The sequence below is a fragment of the Gallinula chloropus genome (genome assembly GCF_964237585.1).
Source record: "Gallinula chloropus genome assembly, chromosome: 15".
Lineage (NCBI taxonomy): Eukaryota > Metazoa > Chordata > Aves > Gruiformes > Rallidae > Gallinula > Gallinula chloropus.
The window spans coordinates 6,788,191-6,804,559 of NC_140100.1; the positions used below are offsets into that span (position 1 = coordinate 6,788,191).

At 47.5% G+C, this 16,369-nt stretch overlaps 1 protein-coding gene across 1 annotated transcript in view; it reads right to left on the minus strand.

Moving 5' to 3' along the window:
* Positions 1-12,361: 12,361 nt before the first annotated feature.
* Positions 12,362-16,369, minus strand: part of SDK1 (sidekick cell adhesion molecule 1) — a gene marked incomplete at its 5' end in the record, with an annotated part of 398,756 nt that continues 394,748 nt past the window's right edge. The window contains one exon of the mRNA XM_084271072.1: positions 12,362-12,733. Coding sequence (XP_084127198.1) covers positions 12,461-12,733 — 273 coding nt within the window. The 3' untranslated portion in view covers positions 12,362-12,460. The remainder of the gene's footprint in view (positions 12,734-16,369) is intronic.

The window sequence follows — 16,369 nt, forward strand, 5'->3', positions numbered from 1 at the left end:
CTCCCATCCCTATTTATCCTGTCCTCCCATGGCTCCTACTTAGGGTCTGGGAGGGAAGGGGCTGGAGGAGACAGGCCTGCCAAAGAACAGCCTAGGGCTGTTGGGGATCCGTTACCCCAGGCAGAGCTCTCCGCACCTCAGGCTTGATGGGGACCCCTCATGCACATCATGTTCCATGCACCAGGAATCACTCTTCTGCCTCAGGCATGCTCAGCCTTGAAGAAACCCAAGTGCTTCTGCAATTGTCTGCCCACCAGTGTAGGCAGATCACGTGTGGCCATGCCCACAGCCCAGCAGCGGTTTTTGTCTCTGCCCAACCATATATTTTGCCTCATAAAACACATGCAGAGGGTGCCAAGCCACCAGCAGGACCAGGGGTCACCTCCCCACCCATGCAGAAATGCCGAGCTGCAGCATTGCCATTTTTAGTAGGACACTATCTCAGACACCCCCAGCTTTGCTGGCTGCGTTGCGCTCGATGATTCATGTAATCAGCAGCTGTCAGTAATCAATGAGCTGGTTCATGAAGGCTTGGGCCTGATTCCTGCTTCCCCAGGCTGCGCTGAAGAGCTGAACCCTGGCTGTGCACTGTGACAGGAACCTCATTCTCCATTTCATGGGGTCTTCTTGGATTTCCAATGACCTCTGCCAGGAGCCATCAGGATTTCTCAGCAGGAAGCGAGTTGTGGTTTGGTATTTTCCCCCTCTCAGAGAGAAACTAAGGCAAAGGCAGACTCCAGAGGAGAATGAGGATGTCAGCTATTCCACCCCACCCCCAATGAATAAACTATGAAGGACCTTTGCACACAAGGAAATTGCTCGTTGGGCCAAAACAGTTTTGAAGCCACATCCTCTGGATATGCAGGTGGCCAGTGAACTTCTGCAAACTCCTTCTTTACGCCATTTTTGGTTTGGTTTGGTTTCATATGTACCTCAGAGCGCCCTTATCTCCCTGGTTCCACTGGTATGAGAAAGTCATAGCTGATAACATTTCCACCTTCCACCAAAATTACCACTGCAGGTCAGAGGCAAGTGGTGCAATCCTGAACACTCATCTTTGCATAATTTTGTACAAAATTAAGGTGATGCTGTTATACATACACAGCCCTTTGCACCGGATGCGACAGCAGGACCGTGTACTTACAGAGGTTTGCTTTTTCCACATGAACATCGCTGAAATGCCACTCAGGAGGGATACAGTGGAGGGGGAGACTCTCCAGGTTGTGTTTCCTGGCAACACTTAAAGGGTTTTGGCATTGTGGGCAAGCAAACCACACAGCACGGCTGTGGGTGAGGCTGCCGTGGCACCCCAGCACCTTGTCCAAGAGAAAGGGAGAAGGCTGCCCAAGTTTGGGCTGGGATCCCTACACAGCTCTCACCTGTGCAAGGCTGGAGACCCAGGGAAAACATCCTGCGATGCTGAGAGAGGGAGTGATGGGTGCCCCCTCCCTGTGCTCATGCAGTGGTTGTGCTAAAACAGATGAAAAACAGCAGCAGCAGCAACAGGCTGTGAGTAGACATCAATACTTCTAATTTTACCTGTTCCACAAAATCATCACTTTTCCCCCCTCTCTCATTTCAGTTAATAGCTTGTTTAATAGGAACCATCTCCAAGAGAGCTGTTATCCCCCCCGTGGTAACATCCCATCACTGGCCAGGGACCTTTTCAGGCACTGGACTACAGCACTGTGACATATCAGGACATAGGGATGGTTGAGAGCCCTAGCAAGGTTTCCAGGGTTAATTATTTGTACATGGAGGGCCCAGAAAGGTCCAAAAGAAACCTCTTCCTCCAGGTCATGAGCAGACATGGCCTTAACCCCTCTGACATCGTGTGTAGAAGCCCTGATGATATGCTCAGTGCTGTAAAAAGACTATATATTCTTACAGTGGAGAGGAGCGACTCAGTGTCACCCCTGCTTCCCCAAGGAGGGGTCTCCTGTAGTAGTCCTGGATGCTACTGAAGCCACAGCCCCATGTGCCCCCCCACGCTTGTCCACTAGCCACCACATGGTCACTGTGGTGGCTCCTGGCACGCTTATTCCTGCCACCCCATCCCAGCAACAGTCCTGGTCCAACATTAGCTCACACACTACTCACCACTCCTTGTTGCAGCAGTGGAAAGGTGCTTGGCTTTCACACTGCTTGCCCGGGGTTTGTGCTACAGTCGCCCTGGAGGACAGCACCCTTCTGCTGCACCCAGCACCCTTCTGCTGCGCCCAGCACCCTTCTGCTGTGCCCAGCACCCTTCTGCTGTGCCCAGCACCCTGCGCTCCGCTCCTCTCCACAGTGAGGGGACAGGTGGCCAGGCACAGCAGGTCTGTGGGGAGTCAAAAGCTGATGGTCACCATGTTTAATACAAACAGAAGGCGATCTGAGCTGTGATATCTGGCTGTGGTCACGGGTAGTGTCATAGCTGTAAAAATGAGACAACACATCTTAAAGCAAGCAGGGAATGGGGCGTAGATGATATTAAACCTCCTGCAGAACTTCAGAGGAGCAACGCTCACAGATGATAACTTCTTCTGTTTGGAAAAACTTCTAAACTGCAAACCCTTCCCTGGAGGAGAGGAGATTTTTACCACTGTTTGGGTGGTGAGATTGAAAGAAGCCAAGGGAAGAGGGGCCCTGCATGGACACAGCCCTGGTAGAAGATGACCTGCTGCATCTCAGGCTTTTTTTTATTAGCAGCTATGTTGTAGACCCAAAGTTTTATTCTTTCCTCCACATGCATGGAAAAACCCACACTGTAGCACACAACAGGCTTCTAAGGGACACAGCAAAACTCCAGCCTTGTTGAAAGACAGGCTTTTATTCGCTGATTGTCCCATCCAACAATTCTCTTCTTATGCTCCTCTCGCCCCATAAACAGGATCACGAGCTGTTTATTTCGGGCTCTTCCTTACAAACCTTGCTCTCAAATGAGCCTCTTGAAAGGGCTAAATTGGGAAGCACCAGATGTACGACTTCCTCGAAAAGCTCCAGCAGCTGGGGAATGACCCAGGGCTGGCACCAATCCCTGCCTTCCTTCTCACCAAGCCCCAAGCCCCACAGATTCACGGCTGGGTATTTCTGGACCTCTGCAGAGCAAAACCCACCACGTTGCTCCTTTCATCCTGTAACGCTGCTGAATGCTCCTGAAGCGTCAGCAGCTGAAAACCATCTCCCTTTCACTCCTCTGTAATTTCTGAGCAAGGACAGAAAATTGTAAGGCACAGCCAGCGTTAGAGCATCAACCCAATTACAGGCAGCGCTCCCCGCGCACTCGGACACCAGCTCCTCCAAGGACAGCCTCTCCCTTGCTGGTCTCACACTGTACCAGAGAACCTCTCTGTCCTTTCAGAGCTCCCAGCTGGTAGCTGAACCTCACTTGATGTAGCAGCCAGCGCTTTCCAGAAAGCGAAGTGGCATTGCCACATTTGCAATAGCCTCCATTTCTGCCACGCCACTTCCAAAGCAGAAGCCAGGCCAGACAAAAAAAGCAGCAGAAACCACAGGATGACCCTGCAGACATCAGCTGTAAACATGCGACACAGAGCCCTTTCTACCACAATCCCCTTACCTCCAAACCCACCAGATCTCGTGAGGACACACATTAAAAACAGCCCCGTGGTTGTAACACATGTTTTAGAGCCAGGATCTCTGCTGGGCCAGCCCCTGTGATGCTTAGAGTGACATCGCTGCCCAAGGGCACAGTTTGGCCCGTCACTTCCATCTCTGCTGTTGTCTTTTCTGGGGCACATCCTGCTCATGGACTAAGAGCAGGGATGAAGTGTTTGGATTGTGATTCATTCACCATCCCTGGATGTGAGCCACCTCCGAGCATGTCCAGGCACAGTCCCTTCCCAGAAACCCAGCAGGTAGGGCTGGAGGCTTCTCACACAGCCTCACCAGGGAGGATTCTCTATAGCAACTAAAGCCAGGCATGTGCCTGGCTGGATTAACCCTTGCTTGCTTCATAAAATGGGCTTTGGGCAAAGCAGGCATCTTTTCTCACCTCTTTGATTTCTTCTCTGGTGCAGAGGCAGCTATGGATCAATGAAAAGTGTCTTCACCCATCACCCTGGATGGTTTTTGCTGGATGGAGGACTGAAATGCGGAATCCTTCCTCTGCCAGTTCCCTTTCCATGGTGAGAGGTAAAACATTTCTGAAGTTCTATCAGGTTACATGAGGCTTAATCCCCAAGGATACAGTCTCCCAGCAGATTAAGTCACAGTCTCATAAATCAATCTGAAAACTTGCCCTGCTTCATCCCAAATTTTCCGAGTTTGGCTTCTCTGATGACTTCAAATCGCTCCTCCCCTGCCCCCCACCCCTGGGGTGTTTATACCAATCAGATGCACTTGTACATAAATAAAAAATAACCCAAAATAATAATAAGAAAGTTTGTATTTACAAGTTGAGTCTTGTACTCTTGGAATTAAAGTCTAATTAGGTCAGTCATGTTCCCCTGGTAGGGTATGAATGATAGTGCTGGAAAACAGACAATTTATAGAGACCCAAAAATAACTCATCCTGCTGTTCCACAAGAAAGATGTGTTTTCTTTGCCCTGCGCTGAAGACATTTGCAATCGAGGCCTCTTGGGCACATGGACACCAGTCACACAAACCGTGACTTGGTCCCACCGGCAAAGCTGGGCTGTGCCTCCACTTCCTCTCACCAAAGGAGGGACATTAATCCTCCCCAATCTGACAGGGCTGTGGTGAGGTCACCTGTGTTTGTAAGGCATTTTATCACTGTTGGCACCAGGCCCCAGGCTGTATCACACACAGATATGCTGTTTTCAGACTTGCCTTTCAGCCTTATCTGCACCGGCTGTTTAGTGTCCAAAGTGCAAGTGTCTGCATGAACTGGGGTTACCAAGGATCAGGGTGAAGAACAAGGAACCCATGGATGGCGTCACCGCTGCGCACTGCAGCTCTGTCAGCGCCGTGTCCGAACCAAATTTGCACTAAAGCCCTCAAGTTGCACAATGTGGGCAAGTACCTTTGAATGGCATCGTGGGTGTTGGCTGCTTCCTCCTCAGCCCCATCACTGTCACGCACTGTTCCTCTGCAGCTTCCTAACTTCACCATACATGGGTGCAGATTCTCTGCCTGTGCCAATGATTCCACAAGGAATTTGCCTTGTATAGCTTTGCAGAACAGCTTCGCACAGCAGACTCATCTGATTTAGGGTTAACCTTTCTCCGTAGTGAACTGGGATGAACACGCCAGCTGCCTACCTACTGAAGGTCTCTTCTGGCCTGGGAAGCCTTGGCTTAGAGGGATGTGCCCTGTATTTCCAAGAAAACAAAAGAGCAAAACAAAAGAACTCACTCCAGTTCTTGGGGCACAGTGGAAGGGGATGAAAACCCAAGAAAAACCGTGTGTTTAAATACAGTTCCTTTTCATTTTGTGGGAAACGCAGGTTTGAAATGAAAATTATTGGTGAGGCAAGAGGCCAGGAGGCAGGCTTTAAAAAATTAAATAAATAAAAAGGAGCAAGAAGAAAAATAAATATCCTTGGAGCAAAAACACAGAAGGAAGAAGAGGAAACCAACAGGACAAACAGCAGGAAAAGGAGTCAGCGATGGAAGCCCAGACTACTCGATTGAGCCAAGGCACTGCTCGTGCTGTCCGGGGCAGGGCGGGAAGCCAGTCTGTTTGCTCTGGTATTGTTTAGGCTACAAATGCCATGGCAGATTTCCCATCCACTCCCATGTTTATGCCCACGCTCTACTCTCAACCACAAAAACATGTGTGATGGAAAAGTGTCCTGAGAAGCGTAAGGGCTGGAAGCAGGAGGATGATACACTTCAGAGCCCAACGACCTCAGGAAAGCATTCCTGCATTGCATGGCAACCGTGCAGAATAATGTCTCATCCACAGAATGCTACGGCATGAGGATGTTCATCTTCAGAATGGGTACACTGATACCTCTGGGTTATTATAAGCAACCTGCCACAGGGGGCTGCCTGTATTTATACAACGCTGCATTATTTATAATATCCCTTTCAGGAGCAGGAAAATTTGAGTTAGCAGTTTGACTTCTCCCCCACCACCACTCCTGACTTGGAAAACACTGATTTCTTGCCCTCATTTCTCCCACCAGACCTGTAGCCAACCTGACTGTGTTCATCACTTCTCTCAGCCAGATGCTCAGCTGGTGAAAAGCACCAACAACCACCCTGGAATTAACAGGGCTGTCCTGGTTTCCACCCCTCGGGATCTGGTCCAGACTCCCCAACACCCACACGTTTCTGGGAAGTGATTATTGCCGCTACAATGCTGCAGGAAAGGACAAACATTATTTGTGAGGAGACAGAACAGTGCCCTGTGGGTTTCCATTTCTGAATGGGCTTTGACTCGCCCATATTAAGGACCTGAATGAAGTTTATCACCACAAAAATAACAAAATATTTAAGGCTGATCAAATTTTGGGTGGGAACTATTTGAAAATGTCATCGCAGCTGAAGAGCAGCAGATTGTAAGATTTGACAGTCCAGAACTAAGAGCAAGGAATTTCATCCCATGTTACGTTTTCACCATCCTGAGCTATTAACTGATGAGTATGCTGCAAGGCACCCAGAAAGTTATTCAAAGCTAAAAACAGTGAAAGAGGCTGGAAAATATACACACGCCCCCAAACCCAATAAAGGTACCAAGGACACGAACGTTTCCAAAAGGGTTCTTTTAATTAGAAGCAAGTTTGCAAAAGAAGAAGTAACTTTCTCATATAAAATTGTGGAGTGGTGAAGGTGAGGCTAACAAGAGGTGTGGAACAAAAATCCAGGGCAAATCCCCGAGGAGACACCGAAGTAAAAGCAACATCTGATAACTGTAGTACACTGAAGGGAAACTCAAACACAGCTGTGTAAGGTGGTCCTACCCCTAAATTGATATCAGATACCAAACCAGAGGGAGGACTGCATCCCAAGAGTAGCAAAGCAACCAGCTACAAACTCACCATCATATCATGTTCTTGCATGGTTCTGCAACCCGAGAGCGCCCATTGCACTGTGACCGATCCCAGCACTGCCCGGGAGCTTAACGACACTGAAGGGTGGGTGCTGGTGGCACTTCCCAGGTGTCCCACCTGCAGAACACCACCACGTCGCATTAGCAGAAAGGTTTCATATTCCTAGATCTGGAGAATTGGACATAAATGGGAAAACACTTGGATATAAAGCTCTGCAGCCCCATTCCGGTCTCTATATCCAGCAGTTCAAGCCCCAAGAAAGTGCACAGTGATCAAACAGCATCAAAATTATGGATTTCCTGCCAAGTCTTGTGGCTCCAAGACCATTTAACGTGGGCAGGTGGCAACTTTGGGAAGATAAAACTCTGAGTCAAGTCCCAGTGGTATTTCCCTCCTTTTCCCAAACATCTCACCTGTCCCACGTGTCACATGTGTGCTTATTGGTTGTGGCTCTCTACTACCGGGGGCAGCAAACTTTACACCTTCACACAGCACAAGCCAACTTTGTCTGGAAGGGCCTGGAGGGGTGATGTGGGGGAGAAGAAACAGAATACAGAAATACAAAGAACTGAGGGGACTTGTCAGGTGAGGCCATTGAAGGCCTGTACCCAGCCCAGCGTGTTCAGTCTTGGGGTGAGCGTGTTCCTAATTCAAGGTGGCTTTTCAATGAAGAGCTGTCAATAGATACTGTACAACCACATTGTGATGCATGTGTGGCTTTGTGCAAACACCACAGGGACAGACCTCTCCCTCCGTGACCGCCAGCAATGCCACGATGTTGTAGGGACTCCATGTACACTGGCAAAAACCCTATGAAAAATAACTTAAGAGATGTGATGGAACTAGCAGGAGCTCCAGGTCAAGTGAAGCCCTTTGCAGCACAACCTGTCCATCTAGCAACTGTTCTGCAACGGCTTTTCCTCTGCAATGTAATGTGCCCTTTTGGCTGCTACTGATAAAGGAGACCACTAAAGATAGGTTTTGGGATCATCTTCAGTCTTACATGTCACTGGTTTCTGGGCCATCAAGATTTCTAATAGCCCTGCCAAAGGTTATCTATCTTGTATTTTTTGGTTTATTTATTTTTTTTTAAAGTTTGCAGACAAGTTCCTTTTCTGAAAGGATTTTTCTGAAAGAAGTGTCCCTGCTGTCTGAAAACAGCAAGTGGGAGAAGACATCAGCACTCTATGTAGAAACAGCTATTTTGCCTCCCTTTTTGGAGAGCAGATTGGATAGTCTTTGGATAACCCAATGGATTTCTTGAAGGAAGCAATGACAAGGATAATAGATGTAGCCCCATGTCAAGACCTCCTTGGATATTTATTCTAAATAATTGCTACAGCGGCTTCTGGCAGAGACCTGGGTATAAGCAGGAAAAATGAGATACTGGCCCATCTGCAAAGCATCACTGGTTTTAACACTCACACTGAAGAGGGGAAGAAAAGCACTTTTGGGTAATGGATTAGTTCCTTTTTCTGGGTGAGTTTTTTTCCTTCTCTCCAGTAATGCCAACTGCTTCCAAAAGCAGCGTGGCTGGCCACAGCGTGATTCCTTTAGGAAATGCTGACGAAACCCTTTGCTTTCTGTGCTCACTTCTCCCCACGAAGGGTTTTCTCCCGGGTGGGGGGGAAGCCCTTGCTACCGATGAAGGTAAAACAGTGCCCTCTCCTGTCCCTTCTCACTGATGCCGCTCGCACCCGAGCAGCGCTGAAGGTGGGAATGGAAAATACCCCACCCAAGGGTGTGGGGGTGTGGTGGGGGACACCACGAACTTTTTGGGGATTCAAACACACCAGATCCTTCCCTCACATGGTTTAGGGTAGGGACATCCTGAGGTTCAGTGTTGGTGGGAGTGCCGGGTGCATCGATGGTGGTGGTGGCTGGTGTCACCTCAGCCCTGGGAGGGGAGTGACGACTTGGGCACTTCTTTCCTGCAGGAACGTGGATATTTCCATGGCTACTGCATGAAAAACGAGTGTCTATTAAACTGTTCCCTAAAATGCCTCCCTTGGTCATTTCATGAAGTTGTTTTTATTTTTTAGTAACAGCCACCAAGAGACCTGAGAAACATGGGAAAGTAAATAAATAAATACAAATAAAATATCCTAAGAAGGCATTTTAAATATAAGCCTTCATTTTTCAAGACTGTTCTAAACAGGAAGATGGAAACAGAAGTGGATTTGATGGGTGAAGTTACTGTAACATGACAACTACTGTTTAAAAGTCGTATTTCAAGGCTATGATTCCCAAAGATTACAGCTATGAAAGAGAGCTTTCTTGCTAACTGATGGAGTGTTTCCTTCCAGATAGAACAATTTACCTGATATCTGAGGTAAATAAAACCTACCCATTAATCATATCTTACAAGTACAGCATGCTAACAAGAAGGCACAGGCATCATGCACGTAGCTATATGGGACCCTGGGCAGAGAACACGTATCATACGCTCAGCTTAGGGGTGAGCCGGGCACTTCCCTGCTCTGCAAACGCCCAAGTAAAACAAACCCATGTGTAAGAACAGCCAACTCCTCAGCAAAACAAAGCACAGAGTGACGGCGGGGAGGACTGGAATGGAACAGAAATACCTTTGCTCAGGTCCTGAAGCGATCACACCTAACCTGTTATTTCAGCAGTGGTCAGAGAAAGGGCTGTACAGCCAACTAGGAAGCCCTTGGCAAGTGTAGGCTTTTTAGTCAGGGGTGGCTCTGGGAGAAAAGGAATAGTCTCTTCTCCTCGCTTGGTACAGATGGTGCTGCCACCCATGCTGTCCTTCGGTGGAGCAGTGGCCAGAGAGTCCATTTCCTTCATTCCCCATGGTTTCCTTGCTTCTTTTTTTCTGCTCAGCCCCAGGGTGAAATGAGACCAATTCAGGTCTGGAAATATTCAAGAGATTTGGAGCTACTCACACTAACCTTCCCTTTGGAGCAAGCTCTTCGGGGTTTGACCTACTCTGGACTAATCTACCTCCCTCAGCCCTTAGTGGTCCCTGAAAGGCTCCTCCTGTAGCACTACCTCTCATACCTGTTGGATAAGCACCATTAAAACTCCAACAGCAATCGTATCGCTATGTCACACGTATATAAACTGAGGTGGTTAAAATAAGCCATCTGATGCAGGAAATAACAAAGGAGAAAGTCACACAGATCATTCTGACTAAGAAACAAAAAAGTCAGGCTGCAAACAAATTTTTCTCAGTTCAGTAATTAAAGCAAAGTCCATATGGCTTAAGAGAACAGTCAAAGTGCACAGAAGGCAGTGGGGGTTTGTCTGCTTCGCGTTCTTTTTCACAATAAACTCCACGCCATCCTCTCTGGAGCCCCTTCTCCATCCCACACACATCCTTTCCAGGTGCAGAGAGGGGGATGGCTCGCAGAGTTTTGGCTCAAGCCCGTATCTTTGCACATCCCTTGGCATCTAATGAGCTGTGGATCATTATCCCAAACTCAAAAGCCCTTAACCACACCCACTGGAGTTTTTGGTTTTGAACTTTTTCTTTCTGGAGCCTTTGGAGAAAAACAGCAATCCAGTGCCAAAGCTATCCAGAATCTGTACGCACCCAGAGCAGCAGTGCAGAGAGTAAACGCAGTTCTGAGATCGTTTGCCCTGTCCAAGAGGCACTGAAAGGGGACAGCAAGGCTGAGCTTGCCCTTGGACCTCACCTCTTCAGGTGAGGTGCCACCAGGCTACTTCTAACCGCCCCCATGGGTAGGAACAGGCAGCCACCATGATCAGCACCAGAATGATGTCAACAACCTGCCTTGAGGACACCACCCGGCAGGGCCACAGCTGTCCCACAAGCCTCCAGAGAGGACAGGGACAATCTGCAGTAGTAACAGTGCCCACACGTGCCCTGATGGAACGTTAGCAAACGTCAGGATACCGATTCTCCTGTCTGACCTGGGAGGAAATACCAGACACCAGAGCGGCAAAGACTTGCCAACCTCCAAACTCACCTGTCAAACTCTTGTGGTGAAAGGTCTGGTGGATCCTGGCTAGGTCCAAGAGCTGAACTTGGATTCTTTAAACCCCTGACAACTTCCTTGTGAGCAAACAACTTGCTGCTGAACATGACAGACTCAGGAAAAGGACAGAAAAGAAGAAAACGAAAAGGGAGCTATACAAAAGGATGGAAAATTAACCATAAATTCCCTCTCTGCTTTCCAAAGGCTGCAGCTTAAGGTGCACAAAGCAGCCTGTAAATGTGCACAAGGTAATTCATGACCCTAATGCCTGAAAAAACCTGGTTAGCGTTATTTGGAGACACTTTGTTGCTTCTCCCAGATATGAAGCTGAAGAATCAATAAAAGGCACCTGTGGACACCACAACTCACCCAGTCCGTGTGATGTGTCATTGTGCTAAAAAAAAATAAACTCAAACCAACCCAGCTTCCATGTTCTTTTTCACAGACCAGTAAGCAGCACCGCAGAGCCTGGGTGAGAAAGGATGCTCAACTTCTATTGGCAGGGTAGGATAACTTTGATGATCAAAACTCTCATCAATTAGTAGGCTCTCTATCCTGTCACTGCAATCTTAATTGAAAAATTCCTCCAGCTTGCTGAGTTGTCTCCTTTGACTTTTTTAAAAAAATGACCGATTTAAATGGCACATGCAGTCCACAAGGGAGAATTAGAGCCACACCAAAAATAAACTGACCTTGCATCTGAATTCTTCCCACTTGCTTCACCCACCACTGCCTACAATGCTCTTTTGAGCCATCTTCTCTTCTAAAGGCCCTGGAGCTGGAATATTTAAAGAATGGAGCAGGTCCCATTTGAACAGGAAAGAAAAGCAGGTCAGCAATTTGGTACAAACACACCAGTAGTGAGCCTAGAGCAGACACAGTGACACATCTGAGCCTAAGTTGATCGGCCAGTGCTCTTCATGTGGGGAGCAGCAATGAGGAAAGGAGAGAGGAGGTGTCTGCTTTTGATGTAAAAATTTGTCCCTTTTCTATATTTTCCTACTTGACCTCAATGACAGGGAAAATTAAAAAAAAAACCAAACAACAAACCCAAAGAGCAGAGAAAAAGGAAGAAAAAGGAGCCTGGGAGGTTTTATGTTTTCTCTTCAAATCACATCACAAAAGTCACTCGTTGCATCTAGGGAATTCACCTCCTTGTGTGGGAATGGGGGGGACAGGAGGAGGGGCGAGAAAGAAAGAGGAAAGAGAAGGGCATGGGAGCTGCTTCCTGAAGCAGTGTTACAAAAAGCAGTTAAAAAACCCCTACTATTCACAAGTGGTTAAAATCATCACTTTTCAGAATTCCTTTTTTTTTTTTTTAAACAAAGGTTCAACTAGTTCAGCTCCATGTTTTTAGAGTTGATTGTCTTCAGAAAAAAAAAAAACAACCCACCAGCCTTGTTCGTGTTCCCATCCCTTTCTACCCTGATAGAGAAGTTACCCACAGTTCACCACACCGGTCACACACACACACAGTCACTGCGACGGGTCCCTCCGAGTGCCGCCGGCGGTTCGGCTGTATCCTCCAACCCCGTCTCAGACGAAGGAGGAGAACCCTGTCACGGGAGTCCGGGAGCCGGGCGCGGGCTGTCCCGTTGGGGTGTACACCCCTCCTGAGCTCTGTGTTGTGATGACAGTCTGGAAATAGGGTTCTGTCTCGCTGGCGGCGCACTCCTCGTATCTATAGGATGTGGGGTGCTTCACTCCTTTCTGCTGCCGCTTCCAGGAGTTGTAGTACGTGGGGTCGCTCATGTAGTGGTTCACAAAGGAGTGCTTCGGCAACTCGTCTTCGTAATCCGAGTCGGTGGCCTGGAGCATCAGGGGGAAAAACATGAACTAAGTAAAATCAGCCATTAGCATCTACGATTTAGCCTGTTCCACTCTAGAAGAAATCAGAGACTGGTTTAATATCACCAGCTGACAAAAGCTGTAATTTTAGGGTAGGGTGGTTTGCTGTCCAAGTGTGACACATGCTGGGCTGCAGAAAAGCACCGTCCTCTGGTTCAGCCAGGCTTTGCTGCTAGAGGGAGAGTCCCCTGATAAATACTGGCAATGACAGATGCAGAGAAATCCCTTCCCATTCACTGCAGAATGCTGCAGTGGGAGCAAGGAGGTCTTATTTTGAGACAAGAGGCAGGGAAGTGTAGAGATGTCATAGGGAAGCCAACAGCTTTCAATCGCATAATCAACAAGCCTGCAATTACAACTGCAGTTGAGAATATCTCTTCTCCTGATGCAAGGACAGAAGGAATGTCTTGCCTGCAAAGGCACTGAGGTCAGCCAGATGCGCTGCTGTTTGTGGTGGTCAGACCAGGCCACCAGCAGAGTACTCCCAGTTTGGCTTGTGAGGCCCATTAAGCATTGAAAATCAGTTATAGCACTGGCAGGGAATTAGGTAACATATATTTTTTCATGGCAACTCTGTATATTCCAGTTGATTACTGGTGGTACAGCAAGGTGCACAACCAGCAGTGACAGAAGAAAGAGAATGCAAAATCTGGAAAAGAAGAACTGCCAAGCAGGAGGGGTTGTGTTCTTGGGATGGCTCAGGCACAGCCCTGTGTTCAGAGTGGATCTTACCCCTTAAAACATTCATGCCTTGTGCCTGGATAGCTTCAAAGCTCCCATCAATATTAAGCAGGAGCTCTATTGAGATGTAACCAGATAAGCCAGATAAGCTTTGTGCATCTGCCCCTCCTCTGAAGCACTGCTGCTGTGACACAGCTGGAGGAATCACAGGGGCCTCATACATCTCCTCTGAGTACAGAGACCATGGCAAAGCCTTGGCCACGGGATCCAAGTGTACATTTTCCTTCTGTTCCCACTGATGTTCCCACCAATAACAGCCACATCCCATACAGCATACAAACATTTACCCAGTCATTCCCATATGTCATGTCTGGTCCAAAATCTCTGTTTTAAGCATGCTAAGGCCTTTGCCCCCCCTCTTCCCTCAAAAATCTGCAGAACTGATTCTAAAGGCAATTAAATATCAAAGTAGAAGCTGCCTAAGAAATACGAGAGAGAGATGGGCAAGCGCAGCTCGTAACTGTTAGTTGCTGCAATTAGTTTCAAAAGGTTGGTATCATTCTGATCTATGACACCACACAGCAAACACATCCTTCTTGATCCTGCCTGCCACACAACTAGTCTCTCCTCCTCTAAAGCTCCTTTTTAATGGCCTCCAAAGAACAATCCTCAAATGCCTTGCGAACCATCGTTTGAAAAGGGCACCGTATCCATCATCCCACTTCTTTGTTCAGGTAGCTGCTTCTATACTATTTCATGCCCATTTTCCAGCATAGAGGGTGATGGACAGAGCCAAGAAATTTTTCCTAGAGTTTTCCCAAAAGTCAGAGCAAATCAGCTCTTTGCAGCATTGCAAGAGTTCCCCTCAACTGTTGCCTGTGCTTTTGCTCTGTCAGAGTTATGTACTGCTTGATTATTTTAAGAATGCAAAGCTTCAGGTGCCCCGACATGAAATTAATATTACAGCAAAACCCTACCTGCGTTTCATATTGATTCCAGGAGGAATTCAGCAAGTCTCTACTAGAAAAATGCTCCTTTGCGCTGGCTGCCAGCCTTGGGTAGCCAACAGCCCAACACTCCAAAGACCTTCCTGAATGGGTGGGTTTGCAGCATGCTGGAAATATCCCCAGATTTGGACCCCTTCACAGCCAGTGGGTGCAGAGAACAGCTCCAGAGTCTTGGCATGGCTGCAGGCAACATCCTGCCAGTGCTGCCCTGTCTTTTTTCCTAGGGGGCTCCAACAAAAGTGTCCCTGATGACGGTGGATGTGCCACCATGGCAGAGCATGGCAGCAGGTGACAATAGCTCAGGCAGCCTGGTCTTCAGCAGCAGAAACAACTGAGTTTACCTGAAGCCCAAGCAATCCCCAAACCTGGGTGTTCTCTGCTCTTATTGAGAATCAAGGTGCTGCACTTTGCACCTTTCTCCATCTCCAAATGTTCTGCTGCAACTCCATCCTCTAATGTTAAGGTAAAAACTGCCTGAGAAGCTGGGTGATGATGTGGGCATCCAGAATAAAAGTCTCTACGTCCTGAGCAGAAGCAGGTGGTTATGGATCACTCACCAGAGGCAGCACCTAAAGGTGTGAACTCCTCCAGCAATCATGGATGTGCTGTCTCCACTGAAGGCACAACTCTACCACTGCCCATGTCATGTCTTTGGACTCTTTCCCCAATTCACTGACTGAGTCTTACTGACTTGGACATGTTCAGCCACCCCCAGAAGAAACAAGCCCTTGCTGAAAAGATGGTTCACAGCTGAGCTGAAGTGTCATAAGAAGAAGAAACCCCACAAACTTCTAGTGTTTCCTTACTGCTTTTCCTGATGTTCACACAGACATATACAAAGAGAACTAAGAAGAAATGCTAAGAAGCTGTATCCAGAAGACTGACTTCATAGGTATTACAATACTGATTCCTGTCCATTGCTAGCAGAAAAATACTCACCCACAAAACTAATATAATTTCTGTACCTAAGCCAAGTTCTTTGAGATTGCCAGAAGTCAACATAATAAAAAGGAGAAAGGCTGGGAACAGTTTTACACGGGCTGCTGCCATCTGAAATACAGTGTCACTTGGACTTGCCATGAACAGAAAGAGGGAATTTAAATGATACTATCCCCTGATAATCTGTCCACTAATTAGTCCATTATACCAACTGAAAGGGAACGCTAATTCAGTGTAAATAAGGCCAGAGCCATTTGGAAGCGACCTTCATGAAACATATATAGCTGCACTACAGCCTTTCACCATCATTAGCACCGATGCTGGAAAGGATAACCTGCTTGTTAGTGGCAATACAATGTGTTTTCTTTGCGTTTCCTTCAGAAGAGGCAGGAACTGACTATTCCATCTCCATGTTTCTGAAGTATTTTCTAAGGTCTGCTCTGATCAAGGTACTAATAATCACCCTTACCCGCAAGGAATCCTTTAAATTGAGTCCCACATCCCTCTGTGCCCTGATGAAAATCAAGGAATAGCAAGATAAACCTGTTTTGCATGACAATACAGACAGCTTATACTAGAGGATTACTTTTTAGTGGTTTTTAAACTATTGAGTAAATAGAAATGCTGCAGGGCTTTTTGCTTTGTTTTCAGTTTTCTTCCTTCCCTGTGACTGTGGCTTTGTTACCTTGGAAACCTCCATAGGCTGGGGCGTGATTGGGTGTGCAGTGACATTACAGACTGTCAACCGAAGGGGCATGGAAGCCTATGAAACAACAAACAAACACAGACAACGAGAGGCTATTTAATTATTTTACTGATAGCCTGAAATGCATGAGGGCTGTTCAGAGGCAAGGCAGCAGCCAGAGTTGGCCATCTCCATCAGTGGGAAATTTGAAAATAGTTCCAATTATTTTCTTCCTTCCTTTCCCCCCCCCCCACCTAAAGTGACTGCATAAGAAACAACCTAATG